Source organism: Neomonachus schauinslandi, chromosome 5 (genome assembly GCF_002201575.2).
Source record: "Neomonachus schauinslandi chromosome 5, ASM220157v2, whole genome shotgun sequence".
Taxonomy (NCBI): domain Eukaryota; kingdom Metazoa; phylum Chordata; class Mammalia; order Carnivora; family Phocidae; genus Neomonachus; species Neomonachus schauinslandi.
This window is the reverse complement of record NC_058407.1, coordinates 63,605,320-63,629,681: the sequence shown is the minus strand read 5'-3', so window position 1 is coordinate 63,629,681 and position 24,362 is coordinate 63,605,320. Positions and strand designations below refer to the sequence as shown.

Genomic DNA, 24,362 nt, shown 5'->3' with positions numbered 1-24,362 from the left:
CCTGTCTCATTTCCTACCAGTGGAATTAAGTAAATCTTAGGCTTTCTTTGCATGAAAAGATAAGAAAATTGTTAAATTACTAAATATTACTGATGGGAACAAAAAATGACTTTATCTATAATGCTGAGAGGCACTTAAACACCAGTTCATTGAAGCAAGGTTTTGAATGTACTTGACTTGTTGGTTTTAAGTTGAAAGAGGCAATATTAGCTGGTGAGTAGGCAAGTTAAGATGTTGAATTACTGCTTTACCTTTTTGGAGAACTTGTGATTTAGATTATAAATATGAAATTGGCATTTATGCTGTGAGAGGCTGACCTGTATGCACTACCTCAATGGCTCTCTTGCTTTCGGGCTTCTAGTTGGGTTTGGCCATTAGGCAGGCAGCATAGGCAGGAGAGCAGAGGCAGGGAGGAGAGTGAGGTAGTGGTTTTATTTCCCAATCTTTCCCTGAGGGAGGTCACTGTGGGCTTACCTTGTCCTTTGACCAAAGGTCATAGCTATGGTCCTGTGGCCCTTTCCATACCAGATGAGACAAAGATGAAAGAGCCTTGTATATTCCAGGAATGGCTTTCTCCTTACACTTCTTTAAAACCTCAGAGTAGCAGGGTACATTGCTATTATTAGCCAAGGGTATTGCACTATCTCTTTTGGTTTCCCTATTCCTTACTAGCACCTTTGAAAATAGTCCCTTTATTAAACTCTCCTCAGATTTCCCGATTTGAGTGAGCCATTTGTTTCCTTCTATGATCCTGACTGCTTTATATATTTTTAATCATTATCCTAACCGGTATGTATGCCAGATAAACCCTAGTAATACTTATACTAATTTGGGGGGGGCGGGCAACAGCGAAGGTGTTTATAGAACTAACCTTTGTTTTCCTGGTACTTTGTCTAATCTAATGTGTTGTTAAAGGAAAAAAATAAAGTGTTAGATGATGTGTAAGAATACTAATAGTTCATTTAAATACAGACCCCAAAACAAATAAATACAGACTCCAAAATGCTGTTTTGCTTCCACCTTAAAAGAGGTTGATGGTTTGATTCTTTCTTTTTTTTTTTTTTAAGGATACACTTTTTTAATGACAAAATTTGTCTTAGGTATTATGAAACAGCTTTTCCGTTGCATTAGCAACTTTTAAAACAATGTAGGTAACAAATTATTTTAGAAGCTAGATTCTTTAATAATATTATTGATATCCTTTTGTATCATCTCATTGCTCATTAATTTGTCTTTAGGGGAGAGTACTTATAACATCCAAGTTAAATCATTTGGCTAACCTATAGCAACTGAGTAGGTTGCTGGATAATATTTTGACTATATAGGATTTTCAAAACTGTGTCTTTTTTCAGTTAATAAAGGTTAATTGAGAGTTAACCATTTTATGTAGTCATCTGGAAAACTCAGACTTAAATACTGAGTTTGTCTTAAGTGCAGCCAATTTTTAATTTAGGTAACAGTCTGAAAATTGCCAGTATTACAGAGGTTAAATCTAAATTCACGGTTTTGGGGTGCCTGGGTGGCTCAGTCAGTTAAGCATCTACCTTTGGCTCAGGTCATCATCCCCAGCATCCTGTGATCGCAGCTCTCCGCCCAATGGGGAGTCTGCTTCTCCCTCTGTCCCTCCCCCTGCTCGTGCTCTCTCTCCGCTCTCTCTCAAATAAATAAAATCTTTAAAAAAAAATTAATTCATGGTTATATTGGCAATTGGCAATCACAGTTTTTCTTGGAATGACATTGACTCTATTCATATCCTCTTTAACACTTTTAGTACCAAAATGCTGTTACCATTCTAACTTATGAACTACCAGTCTTCCATAGGAACTAGGAAGTATTTGAAAACCCAGGATTAAGCTGTAAAAGAGTCTTTATTATTTTTTGATTGAAGTATAGCTGACACACATGTTACATTAGTTTCAGGTGTACAACATAGTGATTTGACAACTCTATACATTATGCTGTTCTCACCACAAGTGTAGCCACCATCAGTCACCATGCAACATTATTACAATACCATTGACTATATTCCCTATGCTGTACCTTTTATCCCTGAAAAGAGGCTTTAATTAAAACACATCTATAATAGTAGCAAAAGAATTTGGAAAGTGTACTAGAATAATACTGCATTTTTTATACCCCTGTTTTATTCTGTTCTAGCGCCATAACAGACTGGGTAGCTTATAAACAACAGAAATTTATTTCTCACAGTTTGCGAGGCTGGAAGTCTGCGATCAGAGTGCTAGCATAGTCAGGTGAGGGCCCTCTTCTGGGTTGCAGAGTACTTCTCATTGCATCCTCCCCCAGTGGCAGGGGCTGGAGAACTCTATGGGGTCTCTTTTATAAGAGCACTAATCTCATCATGAAGACTCCAGTCTCATGACCTATTCACCTCTCAAAGGTCCCGCTCCTAATACCATTATGTAACACTAAAACTTAAGGATTTCAACATATGAATTTAGTGCTGGGTGATGGCAGGCGGGAGTAGGGGGTGGGCAAACAGACATTTAAACCATAGCAACCTCTTTTCTTAAAATTTCTCCTTTTGCTGGCTTTGTTGAAATTCTAACCCCCAAGCTATTCCCAAGTATGGTGCATGGATCAGCAATGTCAGTACCACTGGAGAGTACAAATCTCCGGCCACAAGCCAAACTACTGAATCAGAACCTGCATTTTAACCTGAGATTGCCCAGATGACAAGTATCCACATCAGAATTTGAGAAGTACTCTAACCATTTCCTGCCACTGCATCTCATTAGATTAAAACAAAGTTGTCAAGTGTTAAAGCTGAGGTAATTTATGGATTACATAGTCACAGTTAAAGAAATTGATTAAATTTACAGATAGCCTTTTCTTTATAAGCATAAGAAAGCCAAACTCCTTTTTGTAATCAATCGCATTGCCGTTTTCCCGTGCTGTGCTTGTAGTGTAAGCTCAGGTACATTGCTTTGTCGAGCATTATGTTGGGGATACAAACATGAATGTATTCAGGGATGTTGATAGTCTAAGAACGTGTGTGGTGCAGTCTAGAAGATGGAAATTAGTTTCATGTGTTATTATTATGGTACAGAAGCTCATATTCACATTTTCAGATTCATTAGTGTTAAATTTTACCTTGGGGAACTATTTACTTGCAACATTTCTAAAGGGCCTTTTAAATTAGGATAGTTAACAAAGATGTCAAGGATTACTGGACAGTCTAATATCGTTGATGTATTTAGTGTCTTTCTGTAGCTTGTGACAGTTTCTATTAAAATCAAATTTTATAATTTTAACACAAGTGTAGTTATCAGTTATATATAGGATAGAATTTACAAAATAGCAACTAAGTTGTTCACTGTTTATGAGAGGAAAGCAGCTGGTATGGCCCTTCCATTTGGGGAATGGATCACATGTTAGTTTTAGATCGTGTTGAATATATTTTTTCATTCTTGCAGATACATCAGGATTCATTTTTGATTTGCAGTCCAATACTGTATTGGCCCAGGGAGGAGCTTTTGAGAACATGAAAGAGAAGGTATGACTAGTTACTATGGATAGTAAGCTTGAATGTCAGTAAAATTTAGATGCTGATACAATCAGTGGCTACACAAACTCATTAAGAAAGTGAAATATGATTTTGTTTGCATAACTAATATCATAAATATTAGTTAATATTATAACATAATATATATATGGCTAAGTGTGTATCTCATTTGGCAATGTTCTTTAAGGAATAAACTGAGTAGGATCTTTCCATTCGTTTGGAGAGTTCAGAGCAAGAAGAGAAATAGATCTTCCAAGTAATATTCCTCTGGAAGAAAACCAGGTGTTTTTAGTAATGTAACCCTTAATGAGTTTTATTGAGAAAAACGTAAAAGCTTTATGTGCTTTCTCTGTTTTATTAAGAAAAGTATATTATTGATTATGGAGTCACAGATATATTATATTGGTTGAATAATATAAACACTTTCACATTTTAAGTTATCAGAATCTTACTTTTATCATTGAGTCTGTAAGTTTTGCCTAAAGTCTACTTTGTAGTGATCAGTACTAAGTTTTTTGCTCATCTCAAAAATGCATATTACAAATTAGCCCTCTTTGGATTATACATTATATACCTTCCCACTTTGTATGGTTTTAAACCTTATCATTGTTCGGTAAGCCTGAAACAAAAAAAGGGTAGAATGATATAAAAGTAAGTGTACTAAAGAAGACTTAGATTCTGGGCGCCTGGGTGGCTCAGTTGTTAAGTGTCTGCCTTCGGCTCAGGTCATGATCCCAGGGTCCTGGGATCGAGCCCCACATTGGGCTTCTTGCTCAGTGGAAAGCCTGCTTCTCCCTCTCCCACTCCCCCTGCTTGTGTTCCCTCTCTCGCTGTGTCTCTGTCAAAAAAATAAATAAAATCTTAAAAAAAAAAAAAAAGACTTAGGTTCTAATACAGACTCTGCTTATTACTTAGACAAGATACTTTATTTCTCTTCATATATAGAACAACTTCCTTTTTAAGCAGTATGGCTAATTAAAGAACCTGGAAACATTCCTGTTATAAAATACCTAGAAATACAGAATGAAAAATAACATATATCATTTAAAATGCATACCGTGACACAAAAAGTAAAGGATATCCCTAGGAACTAAAAATATAGAGGGCACTAAAAACCAGAGTGGTAAGCCTGAGCTAGGTAACTCTGATGTGTTTTGCCAGTCTCAATAAAAATTGGGTTTTACCACACAGGGCCCTGAAGCCCAAGGCTTGTCCTGGGTTAGGATTTGGGACTAAGGTCTTTTTTTTTTTTTTTTTTTAAGATTTTTTTTATTTAGGGGCGCCTGGGTGGCTCAGTCGTTAAGCACCTGCCTTCGGCTCAGGTCATGATCCCAGGGTCCTGGGATCGAGTCCCGCATCGGCTCCCTGCCGGGCAGGAGGCCTGCTTCTCCCTCTCTCACTCCCTCTGCTTGTGTTCCTGCGCTTGCTATCTGTCTCTCTGTCAAATAAATTAAAAAATAAAATTTAAAAAAAAAAAGTTTTTTTTATTTATTTGACAGAGAGAGATCACAAGTAGGCAGGCAGGCAGAGGGAGAGGGAGAAGCGGGCTCCCTGATGCGGGGCTTGATCCCAGGACGATGGGATCATGACCTGAGCTGAAGGCAGACGCTTAACCAACTGAGCCACCCAGGCGCCCCTGGGGCTAAGGTCTTATATAAAGTTGAGATCTTAAAAATATTTCACCTTCAGGGAAAGCGTGAAGTAGAACAAATCTTCCCACTGACTTTTGAACACAATATTCTTCTGTATGTGTTTAGAGGGATATTTTAAAAGACAAAAAGAATTGCAAATCTTTAGTTGTATTCAGTGTTTTATCATTAGTAATATTATGTTGTAGTATATTAGTAATACTTTTTGAATATTATAGAATAAAGCAAATTAATAAAAACTTGTAGTGTACAGAAAAGAAATACATGTTTAAAACCTTTTAATGTTATATTTGAATTGAAGATGTTATTATGAACTCATGTTGTAAAAAACAAAATTTCCTAGCTCTATCCACTGAAGAAACCCAGAAATAATGACTCCCCAATAACAATAAACACACCCAGCTCCTAGATCTTGGTTTCTAAGTACTACTCCCTACCAAAAAGAGCCAGGAGAAATAGTTAATTTCACATTATGCAGTGAGACAAGAAATGAAAATTTTAAGGACTGGAAAGGAAGAAAAAAAACTGTTGTTATTTATAGACAATACAGTTATTTTCTATCTACATAGAAAAACCAAGAAAGCAAGAAATTACAAGAATTCATCAAGATTGCTGGATATTAAATTGATATACAAAAATGAAAACAGAACATGCAGTTATTCTCAAATCACCCAGAGCAGAGGTGGGTGGGGGGAGAATGGGTGAAATAAATAAAAAGTATTAAGAGTACACTTATCTTCATGAGCACTAAGAAATGTATAGAATTGTTGAATCATTATATTGTAATTAATATAATGCTGTATGTTAATTATACTTGAATTAAAAAAAAAACCTTAGGAATAAATCCAGCAAAATTGGCATATCTGTTTTATTTTATCTAAAAAAAAATTTTTTTTTTTAAAGATTTTATTTATTTGACAGAGAGAGACACAGCGAGAGAGGGAACATAAGCAGGGGGAGTGGGAGAGGGAGAAGCAGGCTTCCCGCGGAGCGGGGAGCCCGATGTGGGGCTCGATCTCAGGACCCTGGGATCATGACCTGAGCTGAAGGCAGACGCTTAACGACTGAGCCACCCAGGCGCCCCTAAAAAATTTTTTTTAAAGATTTATTTTATTTTAGAGCATGCACAAACAGGGGGAAGAGGCATAGAGAGAGGGAGAGAGAGAACCTCCAGCAGACTCCCCACTGAGTGCGAAGCCTGCTGGGGGGGGGCTAGATTGCACGACCTGAGACCATATCCCCCTCTGAAATCAAGGGTCCTCCAACTCAACCAACTGAGCCACCAGGCGCTCCTTGGCATATCTATTTTAAAGAACAACTTGGTGTTATGTAATGAATTTGTAGATGCCCTAATATTCAGGAATTCTAGTGGTTATACACAAGGGAGACATTCTCTCACTCTTCACAGAAGATGTGATTTTTTTTCTTTTTTAATTGCTTACAATGTGATAAAGTTGTTTTAAGCACTGAAGATTCAGCAGCAAGTAAGCATAGGAGTATTCATTCCAGCATTTTTCATAGTAGCCAAACATTGGAAACAATGTAAGTGGCCATCAACAGGAGAATGAATAAATTGGCTATTTTCATACCATGGAAATGTTATGTAGCAGTTAAAATAAATAAGAGATGCATTTATCAACGCACAAAAAAATCTAAAAAAACGATGTTATGTGAAAAAAGCAAATTGAATACAGATAAGTATGATAATGATATTTATGTAAGGCAAAACAATAGTATATATTACCTATGGATATATACATCATAATAGTGCAAAAACATGTATCAAGATAATACCAAATTCAAGGCAGAAATCTCTGTGAAGAGAAGGGGGATGGGATTTATGAGGGACTTTATGGGGGCTTCAGCTGCCATCTATTTTATTGTATTAAACCGACTATCATGTAGTGAGTGTTCATTATGTTTTGTATGCCTGAAACAGTTTATAATAACTTATAGTGTTATATTACAATTAAATGTTATGAAGTAAAAATGTTTTTTTTGAAGTACAAATGATTTGAAAAATACTACTGAAAAGTGTAAGTTGTTAATGTTGGTGCTTCATTAAACTTTCTACCTTTCTCAGTAGGCTAAGATGAGGAAATATTGATACTAAATTACTACCTGATACTTAATTAAACCACCCTTTCTTGAAATAAAATCTAGCACATACCTTCTATTTCTAGAAATGTTCTGCTTTTCTAAGTTTTGAAATTAATTTTTTATGTGCTGTTATCACTCGTGTATTAATCATTCCCAGTGAGATGGTTGTATGGACTCTCACTGACATTAAAGAGTGATACATATCATTTTTTCCGTTACTCTCTATCATAGACGTCAGTTGCCAACTGACGAACTGATGCTAGAATTAAATGATCCTGTCGTCTTTTCCAGATAAATGCGGTGCGTGCAATAGTTCCCAATAAGAGCAATAATGAAATCATCCTGGTTTTACAGCACTTTGATAATTGTGTGGACAAAACAGTACAAGCTTTCATGGAAGGTAATCCTTGTTCGGTTTTTAAATATGTGTTTGTTCAAATAGAAGTTGCTTCAGACTTTTATAACATTCATTCAGCAATCTGGTGTTTCATAGATGATATAGCAGACCCCATGATGACGTGGCATTTTTTTTTTTAAAGATACCTCTATTCATAAGCTGTATGATATCTCATTCATAAGCTGTATGATATCTTAGAATAAGACACAAGCTGAGAAAACTCCACCATTTTATTCAAAATGTTCTCTATTGGTTTTAAGAACAAATTGTGTCGCTAGTGGTATAAGGGACTTGATTGGAATTGGGTTGAATAAGAATTTAAGAAACTCCTAGTGACAAACCGGTGATCCAGCGGCCCAGCAACAGATGACAAATTCAGGGATTCAGCATTGTCTTCCAGGCTCCTATACCATTTAGTTTGGTTCCTGCAAGTGACTCAAATGTTTAGGGTTTCAGTTTCCTTATCTAACATATAGAAGAATGGTGTGTTTAGCCAAGCTTTCAGTTTATAGAGTTGAGGAATGTTTTATAAACTTCTTTCTACATAACTTGTTTGAAAAAAACTTTGCCTGGAGCTATTGCTTCATTGAACAGCAGCACCAGATTGGGTCTTCCTGTTTCTGTTCTTCTGAATTTGTCCGTGTATAAGAAACAGACCCAAATACTGTAAGGTTTTTCTTTATCATCATCTGTTTTCTTTATAATGTTAGTATTTGGGTCTAGGGTAGTGTATAGCTCTCTCTAAAACAACATAGCCAAGGTGGTATGTGATCTTCTAGAGGGGAGGGGATGGCATATTTGAGGTGAAACCAGTTATCTTTGTATTTGGTCTAAACTATATAAATAAAACAATCTTCAAAATGTTCAGGCTACATTACTCTCTTCTTAGGAGAACTTACTAAGGAAATTACATGGAGAACGGGGATCTAAATGGACAGGTATTCCATAAGTATAGTGTGATTGTCTTACTACATTAGCTGAGCCTTGAACCTTAACCTTTCCCTATTAGGAACTTTGGAAATTGTCCAGCAATTACAAAATGCAGGGACACTAATTCCTGGTTGACCATGCATGTGGTAGGAGAGAAAATCTGTAATTGGTTTCTTTTACAGGTAGTGCCAGTGAAGTACTCAAAGAATGGACAGTAACAGGCAAGAAAAAGGTAAAAATGAATTAAATTTAAAACCATGATATTGGCATTTGTATTATTAAAAAAATTTAGGCCCTGCAAAAATATTTGAAAGAAAAGATTTACCTATGCCACTTCACTTCACCTGGTTTAAAAAAGTCTTCAGTGACACCGAAACACAGCTGTGTACGTAGAGTACCACACAGTCTCTTCCATGTGATTCAGGCTTGAACTCACAACCCTGAGGTTGAGCGTCACATGCTCTAAAGATTGAGCCAGCCAGGCCCCCCTCTGTTCGCTTTCCTTCCATATTTTTTATTTCTGTTCCTCAGACTTGACAATTTCCATTCTCCAATCTTCAAGTTCACTGATTTTTGTCTTTTGTCTGCTGAAATCTGCCTTTGAATCCCTTTAGTGAATTTTAAAATTTCAGTTACACTACTTTTCAGCTCCAGTATTTCTTTATTAATTTCTTTTGGGTTATCTGTCTCTTTATTGATATTTCCATTTTGTTCATACTTTGTTTTCTTGATTTTCTCCACCATCTTCTTGTAGTTTTTTGAGCAACTTTAAGAGTTATTTTCTTTTAAGTTTTCAATTAAATTCCAGTTAGTTACCATATAGTGATTCACACTTCCCTACAACTCTCAGTGCTCTCATCACAAGTGCTCTCCTTCATCCCAATCCCCTATCTCACCCACCTTCCCTCTGGTGACCAGCAGTTTGTTCTCTGTAGTTAAGAGTAAGACAGTTATTTTAGTCTTTAATGTATCTGCCAAGAGATCTTTTTCAGGGGCAGTTTCTGTTGATTTTTTTTTCCCTTTAAATAGGCCATACTTGTTTTTTGTGTGGTTTTTGTGCCTTGGGATTTTTTTGTTGAAAACTGGACATTTGCGGGGCGCCTGGGTGGCTCAGTCGTTAGGCGTCTGCCTTCGGCTCGGGTCGTGGTACCGGGGTTCTGGGATCGAGCCCCGCGTCGGGCTCCCTGCTCTGCGGGAAGCCTGCTTCTCCCTCTCCCACTCCCCCTGCTTGTGTTCCTGCTCTCGCTATCTCTCTCTCTCTCTGTCAAATAAATAAATAAAATCTTTAAAAAAAAAAAAAAAAAGGAAAACTGGACATTTGAATCTAACAATGTGGTAACTTTGGAAATCAGATTCTCCCCCTTCCTCAGGGTTTGCTTATTTTTTGTTATTGTTAATTTTCTGGGGCACTGCTCTTTGTATTCCCCTGGCGGTCACTCAGCCCAAGAGGCTGGGGCTTGCAACAATGGGAGGAGGTCCAGCAGTAGCTGCCTGCCTCTTTGTCTGCACCTCTGTGATCAAAAGCGGTAGTCAGTGATCAGAGCCTAGATCCCCAGTATTTGGAGGACGGGGTTCTTTTTCTCTACCCTGGCTCCCATAATTTCTGCAAGCTGCTCCAAGAACAGGTGCTCAGCTGCTTGTCCCCTAGGGTAACTGTTTCTATACTAGGAACTGATACTAACTGAAATTAACCACAATTTACTATCCAGGTCTTCACCTGCAAATTGCAAGCCTTCAGTAGACTCCAGAATTCCAAAATAGTTATATCAGACGGATTCTGCCAGTGTGATTGTTGTCTAGGGAGACAGATTACTGGTGCTTCCTCCTCTGTCATCTTCCCAGAATCCTCTGTAGTGCAGTTTTAATTTATGTCTCTTATTAGACTGAGGTTGCACTTCATTCCGTATGTTTCTATCCTAGACCATTTTTTTCTGTTGGGTTATTGTTTTCTTTGTTTTTTGTTAGAACTCTGTATAAATTTAGTTTTTTGTATATAGGTTGGACATATTTTTTCACATTTTAAAATTTATGTTTTGATTTTGCTTATGGTAAGTTTTACCATGCTAAAATTTTTGTATTTATGTGTTTGAGTTCATCCAAAGCATTTAACATAGTTATTTTAGTCAGTAGCTCAACATACACAAAAATGTGTTCAATTTCTGGAAGAGCATATGAGAAATTGGTAACATTGATTATCTTTGGTAACTAGAGTTATCTCTCTGGATTGTGGGGGTCTTCATTTTCTTTTCTTTTTTTCAAATCTTTAATAATCATTAGAACAAAAAGAAGAAAAGCAAACCCAAGCGTGCAGCAGAACCAAGTAACAGTATCCCAGATTCCAGTAAATTAGTATCCATTCAAGAGGAACAGTCTGTACCTTCTTCAGAGAAAGGTGGTATTAATGGTTACCATGTCAACGGTGCCATCAATGATACCGAGTCTGTGGACTCTCTCAGTGAGGGTATGGAGATACTTTCAATAGATGCCAGAGAATTGGAAGATCCTGAGTCTGCCACACCACATATGCTGGATAGAACAGGTGAGTTTATTAACAGGTCTTTGAAAAGTTGTCTTCTGTTGAAAAATACAAGGACTTCCTGGTTGAGAAAGCAATCAGTAAATTACATTTAGTTTTAATCTTTTACTTTTTAGTTTTTGTTGCCTTTTATGTGAAAGAGTCTCATTTTGTACAGTTGATTCTTGAACAACATGGTTTGGACTGTGTGGATTCACCTATATGTGGATTTTTTTTTTTTTTTTCAAAAAATACAGTACTGTAAATATATTTTCTCTTCCTAATGATTTTCTAAATAACATCTTTTTTGTAGCTTACTTTATTGTAAGACTACAGGATATAATACATATAAAGTATAAAATATGTGTTTATCAACTGTTTATGTTACTGGTAAGGCTTCTGGTCAACAGTAGACTATTAAGTTTTGGGAGAGTCAAAGTTATATACAGATTTTCAACTGTGGGGGGCAGGGAGGGTCAGTGCCCCAACGCCCATGTTGTTTCAGGGTCAACTGTAATTATCAAAGGCCAAGAAAAATATAGTTTTTATTACATTGTCTCATATTTTAATTTTAATTTAAGTCAGTCTTGTGGAAATCTTCTAATTTAATAATCCCTTAGTAGTTAGAGATTACAGAGGGTGACCTTAAGATTTTTTAAATTGTGTACTTACTAAGAAAATGATGATGATGAGATGATGTCGATGGCGTTATTCTAAGACTCAGTACAGTGAGGAATATATAATAACTGCAATCCCATGGCTTTCATGACAAGTAGATTGTTGGTTTTTATAGTCCTACATTTGTTTTCTAGTAAAGATTTAAGATTAGTGTTATAAATTCACATATGTTGCACATTTTTTATTAACTATTTTGATGAATGTTGGGAAGATATTGGGAATATCTCTCTCTTTTTTTTTAAAGATTTATTTATTTGAGAGAGAGGGAGTACACACACAGAAGACGGGCAGAGGGAGAGAGAAAGAGAAACCTAAGCAGACTTTGTGCTGTGTGTGGAGCCCAACATGGGGCTCGATCTCACGGCCCTGAGATCAGGCCCTGAGCTGGAACCAAGGATCAGATCCTTAACCAATTATGCCACCCAGGCGCCCCAGGAATATCTCTTTTAAAATTGGTTTTTTAATTACTTATTTGTTAATCCATTGCTCCTTGCTCTGTTGCTGCTAGCCTTATTAATGTAATGACAATTTAAGAATTATTCCGTACTTCTTAGATGTTCTTTTACTGATTAGTTTGCTCATACGAAAAGACTTAGAGAAAGATACAGCCCCTTTGCTGACCTCAACCAAACCAAAGATAGTGGCTTCTTTTTTTTTCTGAGCTGGCTCTCTTATTTCCTTTTTGCCCTTTTCCTAAAACTTTCTAAATTCTTCGTTCCCTGGAACAGTGTAAAACTCTTTTTTCCTCAACATAACTTACAGAAGCTATCAGAAATTCGTGCTATTGACTCTCTTCGCTTCCTTGTGCCCAGAGCTACCAAGATACAGGGAACAAGCTAGCTTATCTAGTGATGTGTCATCTTCATTCAGGATGCAGCTTAGGGCTGAGCCAGATGCTACTTGTAGCCTCGTCCAACTGCTTCTGTTCTTTGTTCTGTTTTGTCAGTTGTTTTTGTTCACAGCCTTTAAGAGGCATAGTTTTGCCTGAAACATTTTTACCTTCCTTATTTGTTTATACTTAAGACTGCTTGATTGATATACCCTAAATTTTACTCTAAAAATACTGGCCTCTTTCTTTGACAGGGTCCATGCTGGAGAATGGCATCTCTGATTTTGAGCCCAAGTCTTTGACTATGCAGTCTACTCAGAATTCTCAACAAAATAGGAATGCTGCCAAAACTCTTTCAAGACCTACCACAGCACCTCAGTTTTCAAATCTAGGGATGGAAGATGTTCCACTCTCCTCCACCAACAAAAAGCTAGGTAAATCAGAAGACTACCTTTGAGAGAAAACAAAAAAAATCTGTTTTTGGCTAGCGAGGGCAGATTATCTCCTTGTTCCCACAGATAAGGTCTCAAAATGGTAGCAGGTAATACGTTTTCTGTTTTTAAGGCAGTAACTACCCCTCTCTAACTCCATGTGCACAGTTGGAGTTTGATACTATTTTAGATGTTGTACAGTCTTGTTACAATGACAGGGATCCTTTTAGTGAATGAAAGTCAAACTCTACTGGTCAGGATGACTTTTCTGCTAGCATTAACTTATTTCTTTTATTTGCTTTACTACAACATTTTTGTACCGTTTCCTTCATTTTTATCTCCTGGTTGACTTAACAGTAAAAAGATCTGCCATCTCTGACATGACATTTTAAAAAAAATATTTGCATTTCTCTTCACAACTTCGTGCTCTTAGTAATCTCTGTCACACTTTAGCTTTAAACAAGATCATTTCCTCTTAAGTAAGTACTCAGCATTGACTGGTGGTAGCTCTTTGCCTTTTTTCTTTAAACTGTAATAATCATTTAAATAATCAGCCAATAATTAAACAGTTAGAGATGATAGAGTGTCATACATCTAAGCAAGGTGGTCCACTCCACTAAACAAATGAAACATAGAAATGTAAGACACTTGTAACCTGTAGCGCTTTATTGAATTATTTATTCCACATGAGCTAAATTTAGTGAAGCTTTCCTTTTAAATCTAACATAACCCTCAGCTTGGTGCAGAAAAGCACATCAAAAATATTCAGTCATACAAAAAGAAAAGGATGCTGCTTGAAAGCTTTTAAGTAGATTTGGAAAGAAATCAAGAGGAATTTAAATAAAAGGTTGAAAATCTGTATCTTGGCACATTATAAACTTCTTAGATCCATGATTCCACCTATCAACTGTATATATAACTTTGACATTGGTGAATATAGAGAGGTCAGTAGAACTCTTAGAAACTGGTTAGAATGTGATGGGTAGGTAAATATATTTCATCTTTATCTACAAAGTTGGCTTATCCACATATAATGCTTCAAACTGTACTACAGAGAGAGAATTTTATTAATTTTGTAGTGTCTGTATGGTGAATTATATTCTACTGAATCCTGTCACTTAGAGAGTTTTGAAACTTTGGTACCTATTCAAATACTTATTTTTTAGCCTTTTTTCTATGTTTTGTTTCATTTTGAATAGTTTTTGAAGTTGCTATCTTCAAATTCATTAATCTTTTTTTTCCCAACAGTTTCTAATCTGCTGTCAGTCCCATCCAGTGTATTTTTCATCTGAGACATTGTCTTTTTTTCATCTCTAGAGGTTCAGTAGGGGTTTTTTAAAGTACCATCCATGTCTGTCCTTAACATGTTTATGCTTTCCTCTACCTTCTTGAACATATGATATCTGATTATATTAGCTGTTTTGATGTCCTTATTTACTTGATTCTACTACATCTGTGACATTTCTGCATCTGCTTCTGTTAGTTGATTTTTCTCTTCACTATGGGTCATATTTGTCTGCCTCTTTGTATGCCTGGTAATTTTTTCTTGAATACCAGACATGTGAATTTTTCTTTGTTGATTGCTAGATATATATTTTTTAAGATTTTATTTATTTATTTGACAGAGACACAGCGAGAGAGGGAACACAAGCAGGGGGAGTGGGAGGGGGAGAAGCAAACTCCCCGCAGAGCAGGGAGCCTGATGCAGGGCTCGATCCCAGGACCCTGGGATCATGACCTGAGCTGAAGACAGATGCTTAATGATTGAGCCACCTAGGCACCCCATGATTGCTAGATATTTTTGTGTTTTATTCAGGTATTCTTTTTTTTTTTTTAAGATTTTATTTATTTATTTGAGAGAGAGAGAGCACAAGCAGTGGGAGCAGCAGAGGGAGAGGGAGAAGCAGACTCCCCGCTGATCAGGAAGCCCAACTCAGGGCTCCATCCCAGGACCCTGAGATCATGACCTGAACCAAAGCCAGATGCTTAACCCACTGAGCCACCTAGGCGCCCTATTTTAAGTATTCTTATGATTTGTTCTGGACTGTTATTTGGTAACACTTTGAGGCTTGCTTTTAAGTGCTGTTAGGTAGAACTAGAGCAGCCTTTAGAGATAATTTTGCCTCGTTACTGAGGCTGTACCCTTCCAGGTGCCCTACTGGTGCCCCCTTCTGGCTGGTGTGAACATGAACTATTTGTGGTCTGGGTGAGGTCTGGGAATTGTTCTACCTGTTCCTTTCCACTGGTTCTTTTTCCTGTCTCAGTAGTTTCCTCACACCGATGCATTCAGAATTCTCTGTAGATCCCTGTACAATTTTCTCATCTTTGTATAGCTCTCTCCTCTCCAGTATTCTGCCTTTAGAATTCTCGCCACCTTGGCCTTCCCACTTCTCAACTCTGTCCCCTCAATTCAGGATTAGGATTTCTCCTCCTTGCACTGCAGCCTGGAAACTCTTGTGGCAGTAAGTTGGGGCAATCATAGGCCTCACTTTGTTTCTGTTTTCTCAGGGAAAAAGTACTGCCTAATGTCTGTTTTATGAAAACCCAGTTTCATATGTTTTGTCTGTGTGTATGTGTTTAGTTGTTTAAGATAGGAGGATAAATCCAACTCCTATTACTCCATCTTGGCCAGGATACCTTTTTTTTTTTTTAAGATTTTATTTATTTGAGAGAGAAAGAGCATGAGAGGGGGGAGGGTCAGAGGGAGAAGGAGACTCCCTGCTGAGCAGGGAGCCCAATGTGGGACTCAATCCTGGGACTCCAGGATCATGACCTGAGCCGAAGGCAGTTGCTTAACCAACTGAGCCACCCAGGTGCCCGCCCCTCCTTTTTTAATCTATGAAAACATCAATTTTTTGTCGAGGAGGGTGGCCACTTAGGGAACTTTCTTGGTCCACGTGACATGTGTTACATTACATGCATGGGTGTTCATATCCACCTTTCAAGTTACCTGTGCTCCTTTTTTATATTAATTCTTGGGGCTTTTTTCCCCAAGGTTCCAATATTGAAAAATCTGTGAAAGACCTCCAGCGCTGCACAGTGTCTCTTGCACGGTATCGAGTTGTAGTTAAAGAAGAGATGGATGCTTCCATTAAGAAAATGAAACAAGCTTTTGCTGAGTTGCAGAGCTGGTAAGTTAAGTTGCCTTTGATCACAATGGCACAAGAAGGATCACTTATGAAGATGGTCAGCCACTCCCAGGTTCTTTAATTCCTGACTCTTAACTGCTCTATATAGTAGGGAGAAACTTAGAAGTCCTATGGTATATTTAACTTTCTGCTTCATTCGAGTCCTTTTGGTCACAGTGTGGGAATGGGTGGTACAGAGAACTCATGTTCTAGGAATGGGTCTGAGGTTGATAGTGTTTGGAAAGGGATAAATAATTATAGAATAGATCATGCATCCTTACTTTAGGGTCTGTCTCTTAAACCAAGAACCTGCAACAAATAACATGATGTTTTTGAACAAAGTTATGAAGTAGAAAAGATCTGTTTTTGCTTTCCTACCTCCTGTCATCCTTCCTAATGGCACCTGCCCGAATTGTCTCTTCTGTGCCTTATCATTAGTCATTGACTTGTTTTAATTTTGTGTTTTTCAAACTATGTTCTAAAAAATACTCGTATCTTAAAATATATTAATATGTGTTCTGTAGGGGAAATAGGGTTTGGTAATTAAAGAGATTTGAAAACATTTTACTACTGGACTTCTTAAGTGCTTTTCCAATGCTGATGTGCACCGCAAAGCTACAAGAGGAAGCTATACTGTGCTGTTTCTCAGGTGTATTTGATTATAGAATCTTTTGGGGGGAGAAGTATATTCTAATGTTTTTGAACACTGCAGCTGTTTTAACTATCAGATATTAAGGTGTTAACTAATACTGAAACCATAACTCCTTTCTGGGAAGGTATTTGTATTTTATAAGGGACTTTTTTGAAAATAGAAAAGCCCTGAGGACCAAATTCAGTAAAGTGGTGGAAAGACAAGCACTAGGTTGATGTTTGGGGATTTAAGGCTGTCTACTCGGCTTCTTTGTAAAATATACCTAGATCTGAAATGTGAGAGGAAGTGTTCATGAATACAGAGAACCCACCCCACTCTTCCTCCCAGCCCTCCATCTATTTTCTTGCCTGTCTGTGCTCATATTCAGCCATGTCTCTGTTCATAAACTTAGTTTGGTCACTTCATGCCACAGCAAACAAGAGATAGAGGAAGTGTAGATAGCCTCAGTCCTCCAGTGGAATTGAAGATGGGGTGAATTAACGAAGATGTAGAATAAAGCCTCCAAAAAGTTGCTGACACCTACTTTTATCATTTGCAAAATGTAGAATGGTCCACTAAATCATCATAACCAAAAAGTACTTTTAAGATAGATAATTCATCTGCTAATCTACCCATGCTTTATCCCGAATCCTGAGTTTTCCCTTTCAGGTTTTATAGCTAGAAACTTAATGTCATATCTTCTGCTTTTCTTAAATACATGTTTACTTCAGCCAGATTACTTGTCTGAAGACTTAACATTTACATTTCCTCTTCCATATAATTGTTAATGCCCCTTTTCTATCCTAATATGTTCTTCTATATCTTTATACTTCTCTAAATCCAACCAGTTCTCTCAAACTTAAATTAAGCTCTAATTCTTCTGGAAATATTTCTAGGTAATTGGCTTCTACTCTTTCTGAACCATCTGGGCATGCCCTTTGACCTGGATTATTATCAGATATTATTGACTCATTTTGAAAAGAATAAAGAGCTAAGAGTAGGTCATCACAACTTTGCTTTGATAAGCCTCTGGTCTCCATGATTGTTTAGCTTACTGATTACTTAGCCACAGGATCTGATTCTATTCAGAACCAGCCTGAACCAGGAAACACAGTTCCGGGAGAGAGATTTGTGAATTCCTGTTGACTTGGAACCCAGCCAGGGGGAGCCTCCTTCGATAAATGACAAATGAAATGGTTTCCTGTCTGGGAACTGTGTATTTAGGATTGATTAGCAGACGTGGCAACCAGGTCAATTTAACTTGAGGAAAGAGATTTACCTGCCCTTTCCTGCTGGTGCCCTTCTCTCTGGCTGATTGGGTTTTATACTACCTTATTTCAATGCCCCTTGTAGTTACTACATCAAGACATAATTGGCAGGTGAGCTAACTCCATTTGGCACCGAACCAGAGCTTGGAGTTAATGTCACTTAGGAAGCCATTTTTTTGTATTGGTTATAGTATAAAAGAAAAGCGAAGTGTTTTAACAAATTTGCAACAATAATATTACATTACCCCTGATGAGGCACTAGGGGAATTATATGGATAACTGCTTTCATTTTGGGGCCAAATGAAAGCTGACACATACCTGTAGGAAGGTAAAATCAGAGGCTTTCCAGTATATAAAAACTATAAAACTTAAAATCTGTTTGTTGGTGATCCAGTAATAATCATCTCTAGACCCAAGTTTACTTTTCTTGTTCATTCATAAAATTTGTCTGACTTACACTGTTGGAGCTATTAGTTGACTTAAATTTAAGGCTATTAAGGAACAGGATGTGGAATGGAACATGAAGCTAAAGTAGATAAATTATTTTGGATAGTTGTCATATAATATGTTGGTGAAAATGCCAACAGGAAACACACTCAACTTGCCTTTTAAATAAAAACTTCTATTTTATTGAAAGTCAAAAGATACTCATTTAAAAGGTGAAAATGCATAAGAAATTTGAAATTCTACAATACATAAAGTCAATGTAAGTTTATGCTTAAGATGGAAATTTTTCCTAGCTGATTCCCCATTCATCTTAGAAAAGTTACTTCCTTTTATTTGAGCTTCCCTTTTCCTCTCATATTAAGCTACCAGTAGTCTTACTTAAGGCTTTTAGATGCTTAAATCTAAAGTCCATATAAAGATGGTGGAAACTTAGGTATCATTTTATGAACCAAAGCATTTTCAAAAATGTCTAAAAAGCATAGAAATAAAAGAATAGGCTGATGTAATAATGTGTTCCCAAAAAATGTCCATAGCACTCTATAGGTTTAAATTATTCTTCAGTTTTTGCATGTTTAATACATTGATACCTTATTTCTATTAGTACTTGGCCTGCATGGTTTTCGATGTTCTTTAATTTAAAATTTTAATTTTTTAACCATCTGTGAAAATAACTAGTAACATATGAAAATTACAGTTTACCAAACATATTCAGTCATATATGATTTATTTATCTGGATTTCTATCCTGCAAAGTAGGAATTTTAAATTTAGCTCTACTGTTTAAAAGGGATTTGAGTCTTAGGTTAAACAATTTGTCTAATGTGACATCATAAGTTGCAGACTCAGTGTTTGAATCTCTGTATTCTGACTCCCAGTAACCTGTGATTGTCATGCCATCTATCACTGATAGCCCACTTCTCACTAAAGCTTGTGAAAAATGCTAGAGACTTGGTACTTGTCATACATATTATTTCCTTCTCAGCTTTTATAAAGGCTATGTAACAGGTTAATTTAGGGACTAAGGAATTTTGTTATTATGGAACAGGGTAAGAATGAGGAGGACCAAGATTTTGACTGAGCCTATAAAAGCCTTTATAAGTATTTTTTTAGTTCGATAAAATAAATCTATAAGAAGGAATAGTCCATCCAAATATTACTTTGTAATTCAGAAGCCCTAAATCACTCTTCTTAAGTCACAACTTAAAATGACTTATGATTCACATATCCTTCAGGTTGGATCCTAGTTGTGGGGAAGGTATGAAGATTAAGGGAAAGGTAACTATGGAGTGGGGTCAATTAGAAAAGATTTCTAAAAGGAAATGAATCATTATTAAGCCTTGAAACACAGATAGGATTTACACGGGCAGAAAGGATGGGACTAGAACACTGCATTTAGGAGGCCTGATCTAAGCAGAGGCACAGAAGGGACATGTAGGGACTCTATATATCGTGTAGCTACCGCTAAGAGGGCGGTAGTTGAAAGTAATAAGGGATGAAGTCAGAGACCAAGGTAAAACGAGAGCATTTGATGAAAGAATCTGAATTTTGTGTTTCTTTTTTTTTTTTTAAGGTTCCACGATTCCTTTTTATGTTTACTGTATATCCCATCATTATAACAGTTTTTAAAAATAGAAGTAAAAGTCCTGTAACTCTACTAACTTAACACATAATTAATTTATTTTCTGTGTTCCCTTGTGTTGCCCATCTACATGCATACATAATCTTAAAATAATTGTAATCATAGTGAGCATAATTTTGTAACATATTCTTTTCACTTAAAGTTATCTTTGATTCACCTCTCTGTAACTGACTACACTGTGCTAGTGTGTGTGCCTGTTCATTTAAGAATTTCTAGACAATGGATCTGGAAAGTATAGTGATTTACCAAAGTTAATATGAAAGCATTTTACTGAGTAGATATTCTGCTGAAACTGAGGAATCAAGATGAGTACAGAAATTAGACTAATAGTTGCTGCTCCCATTTATTGAGCTGTTATTGTATGTCAGAAGCTTTTATGCACATATCTCTAATCTGTATAACAATATCACTTATAGTATTATGCTCACTTTGTAGATGAGAGAAGATGGGCACAGAAAAAAATAATCAGCCCAAAGTCATACTTGGTATTAAATGACACTTTTCTACTATACCCTGCTTCCTTTTTCTGTGTCTTCCCAGGTATCTCTGTTTGCCTTTATTTTTCAGTCTTTGCCTTCCTAGGCTATACGTGTCTCCCTTTAGACATTGCTATAATAATTTGAGAGAGAGGATTTAAAAAAAAACATACAACCATACTGTTTCACATGAGGATTTAGTCAGTTACTGGCTAGATGGCTTAACACTCTAACCATTTTTCCTTACCAGCCAGAAACTTGAACAATAAACTCCTTGGTAATCTGGTTTGCTACTGGTTCTTTTTTTCCTAAATATATTGTAAAATATCATTGAGTTATATGGTCTGTAGTATTACTTTAGAATTGAGACACTTTTTACCACTGGAAAAGAGGAGAAAGAAAAGTTATCCATTGAGGTCCTGTTCCAAACGAACAGCTTATATTCACATCCTAACTTCTTAAAACTACTTCAGACTGTTGAAATATGAAATCGCATGTCTACATGCTTTGTAAAGGACTCCAGACAAAGAGGAACCCACCAAAACTTTCACAAGATCCAAATTTGATTTAGTAAGGTAGTTCTTTCAGTTAATTTTACCTCTTTTGTTCAACTCAGTATGATGACCTGGCTACTTAGCTGGGATTTTTTGTTTTTGTTTTGAGCCTACATGTGTGTACCATACTCCACCAAGGCCAGTGCTTGGGAGTATGGGGTTCTACAAAACCTATGAAACAATTAATTTTCTGCTAATAAAAACTACTGACAGTTCTCTCAATTGTTTTTATGAGAAGAGGGAAGTGTCTTCGGAGAAATAAAGGTGTTTGCTTTGACTTCTGCTTTGATTGGCTAGTGGAGTTAGAATAAACAAGTTTCAGGTTTTCAGCAAATATAATCAAGTACAAATGTTTTCTAACATTATTGAGTGGTTTAGAGTATTGTCCCTTAAAATAATTAGCTGTGGAATTGCCAGAGATGTGTTTCCATTATAACATTGTTTTCTAATTTAACAACTATAAGCAAATGATAGTTAACAATTTTTTGGTACCAAGGAATACCAAAGGCAATAGCTAGAATCAGTAATCTACATGTTAAATATATTAATCAAAGGGTTTGCTTCAAATGATGGACATACAATATATCTGAGAGATATGAATGGTAATACTACAGGAAAAACTATTCTGAGCAACTAAATAAATTACATAAAAGCTTTAGAATAAATTGAGCAAATGGGAAGATAGTAAAAAGTCTTGGTAAGGAGGGAAGGAGATACAGAACTTCAGACATTTATCAATCTTTTCCCTTAGTGACAGTGACAAATCATCTAAAACCATTTTTCATGATTGAAGAAAAGATATGGAAGTTCTCTACACTGTTAGGAGGCTCGGGCTTAATAAGACCTACTGTCTTTCTAAATAAAGTTCCAGCCGTATTTAGCTGAATTTCAGTAGCAGTTTCAGAATCCAGTGTATCAGATGTTTATTGTGGTGTGTTTCCATTTAGGAGAACCTTGAGAGAACAGTTGCAAACTTAGTGCCCTCATGTATTGGCAGGAGCAAGGTAACAGAATCTGACCTTCTGAGTGAGCCTTTCCTCACTCTCTGAGAGGACTCATTGCTTGCAGTTATGGCCTCTAAACTGTTACCTCAAACCACAGGTACTTTTGAATCTCTTGGCCACAGATCTATTCAGGGACTACCGTTTAGCTTAGGAACAGATGAAAAACTTGAGCTTAAGTTTCCACATTGTTAGAAAGCTGTATTACAATAAACTATAGTTTTTAATTCTTTAAAAAAAAAAAAAGCCTCTGCTATTTATCTTTATGCTTAACATATTTTCCCACTTTTGAACTCTTCCCACCTTCTCTTTTTATTTGGTGATGTACATATTTCCCCAACTTTTTTTTTTTTAAGATTTTATTTATTTATTTGACAGAGACAGAGAGAGAAAGAGCTTGTGAGAAAGCACAAGCAGGGGGAGCCACAGAGTGAGAGGGAGAAGCAGGCTCCCTACTGAGCAGGGAGCCAACCAGGACCCTGGGATCATGATCTGAGTCGAAGGCAGACGCTTAACCAACTGAGCCACCCAGGCACCCCCTCCCCAACTTTTTATTATGAAAACTTTCAAAGATACAAAAAAGATGAAAGGATAGTACTATGTGTGTGTGTGTGTGTTGTGTTTTTGTGGAACCATTTGGAAGTTGCAGACATCATGACATGTCACCTCTAAGTGCCTTTAGCCTGGATGACCTAAAAACATGGTCATTCTACACAATTGCAATACATTATGTGATGTTCTTTTAATAAAGTTGTTATTATATTGTTTTGTGTCAGTCTCAGCCTATCTGTGGTGATGCTGTCAGCTAGGAATGCCTGGGGGGGGCACTCACCTGGGTCCCGCATTACTTGTGATGAGCCCGTATTTGAGCTAGTATTGTGACTGGATCAGCCCTGGTGGTTCTTACGATTGCAAGACACACCTCAGCAACAGCCATCAGGGAACTTTGAAAAAAAAACACAAGGTTTATTACTTACATGTCCTAGAGGGTGCATGGCATGCCCAGGGCCACATGGCGAGGTGTGCTAAAACAGAGCACAGATTGGGGTTGACAGTGGGTTGCCTAAGTTTTTGTGGGTTCACTCTTTATTGGTGAATTTAAAATATAAGAGCAAGATTTAAAGAGTGGGAAGGGAAAAGTAGGGCCACTCAAGTTATGTGGGTCACCCAGGGCTTTCTAAAAGAGGAGCTTCATGTGTGGGGCAGCCTGGCTGTGTTGTATACTGGCGGTCTGTTTATTTGAGATGTCTTTGAAATGGAGGTCTTGGCAATCAAAAGCTTTAATGTCAGGCGCTTACATTCAATCAGAAAAGCTAACTGTCAGGCATTTATATTTTAACATTGATTCATTTTTATATTTTAAAGACTTGTGAAAATTTTAAGGAAAATTGGAATTTTCATCAGTCTTTTTTCTGAGAAAGTATCCCAACAGCCTGAGTTAATGAGTAGATTTCTCTGTTTAATTCTTGGCTGACATCACAGGACCTCTCAATAAATGTTATCAATAGATGGCAAGACATTACAAACAACAAACAAGGAATAGAAACGCTTACTCCTTTTCAGTGGGGGGTTTTGGCATGAAAAAGTTAAACTTTTTTTAATGGCGTGGTCGGATGGTTGTTCATGCAACTGCCTCTGAATTTCTTATGATCACCAGTGAGTCAGTTGAAAAACAGAATTTATTTAAATGGATACTAGTCATTCCTGCAGGGGGAAAAAAAGCCAACACTGATGTACTTCCTAGCTCCTACTGCCACAGAAAAGTCTGATTGTGACGGTGCAGAACTTTTTTCTTGCTAAATGTGTCACATGACATTCTACTTTTTCATAATAAAGATTGTAAGCTGCAGAAAGCTTACTTGTTTGCTGAAATCTTTTAATAAATATTTTACAAGCTTTGCCAGAGACATATTTGTCATCTGGTGGACACAGCGTCTGCATCTTAAGGTGATTCAGCAACAGAAAAGAAGTGGTGTCAAAATCTAGGCCTGGCAACTCCTGTCTCAGTTGTGCTTTTGTTTTGCTTTTAGGTATTCCAAATGCTGCTAGAGTTCTTGGAGCAAAATATTGCCAAGGTGTGGGAAGTGCTTTCTTAGCAGAGTATTGCTACCCTACAATAGTTGCATCTTCTCTCCAGGCTGGTGCTTTTGGATTAATATGCCCACCA

The 24,362-nt window shown here is 36.9% G+C and overlaps 1 protein-coding gene across 1 annotated transcript in view; it reads left to right on the top strand.

The window, feature by feature from the left end:
• The window catches only part of SPATS2 (spermatogenesis associated serine rich 2), a 67,440-nt gene that overhangs the window by 29,615 nt on the left and 13,463 nt on the right, over positions 1 to 24,362 (top strand). The window contains exons 2-7 of the mRNA XM_021704793.1: positions 3,435 to 3,514; positions 7,564 to 7,672; positions 8,782 to 8,831; positions 10,877 to 11,138; positions 12,876 to 13,055; positions 16,048 to 16,183. Coding sequence (XP_021560468.1) covers positions 3,435 to 3,514; positions 7,564 to 7,672; positions 8,782 to 8,831; positions 10,877 to 11,138; positions 12,876 to 13,055; positions 16,048 to 16,183 — 817 coding nt within the window. The remainder of the gene's footprint in view (positions 1 to 3,434; positions 3,515 to 7,563; positions 7,673 to 8,781; positions 8,832 to 10,876; positions 11,139 to 12,875; positions 13,056 to 16,047; positions 16,184 to 24,362) is intronic.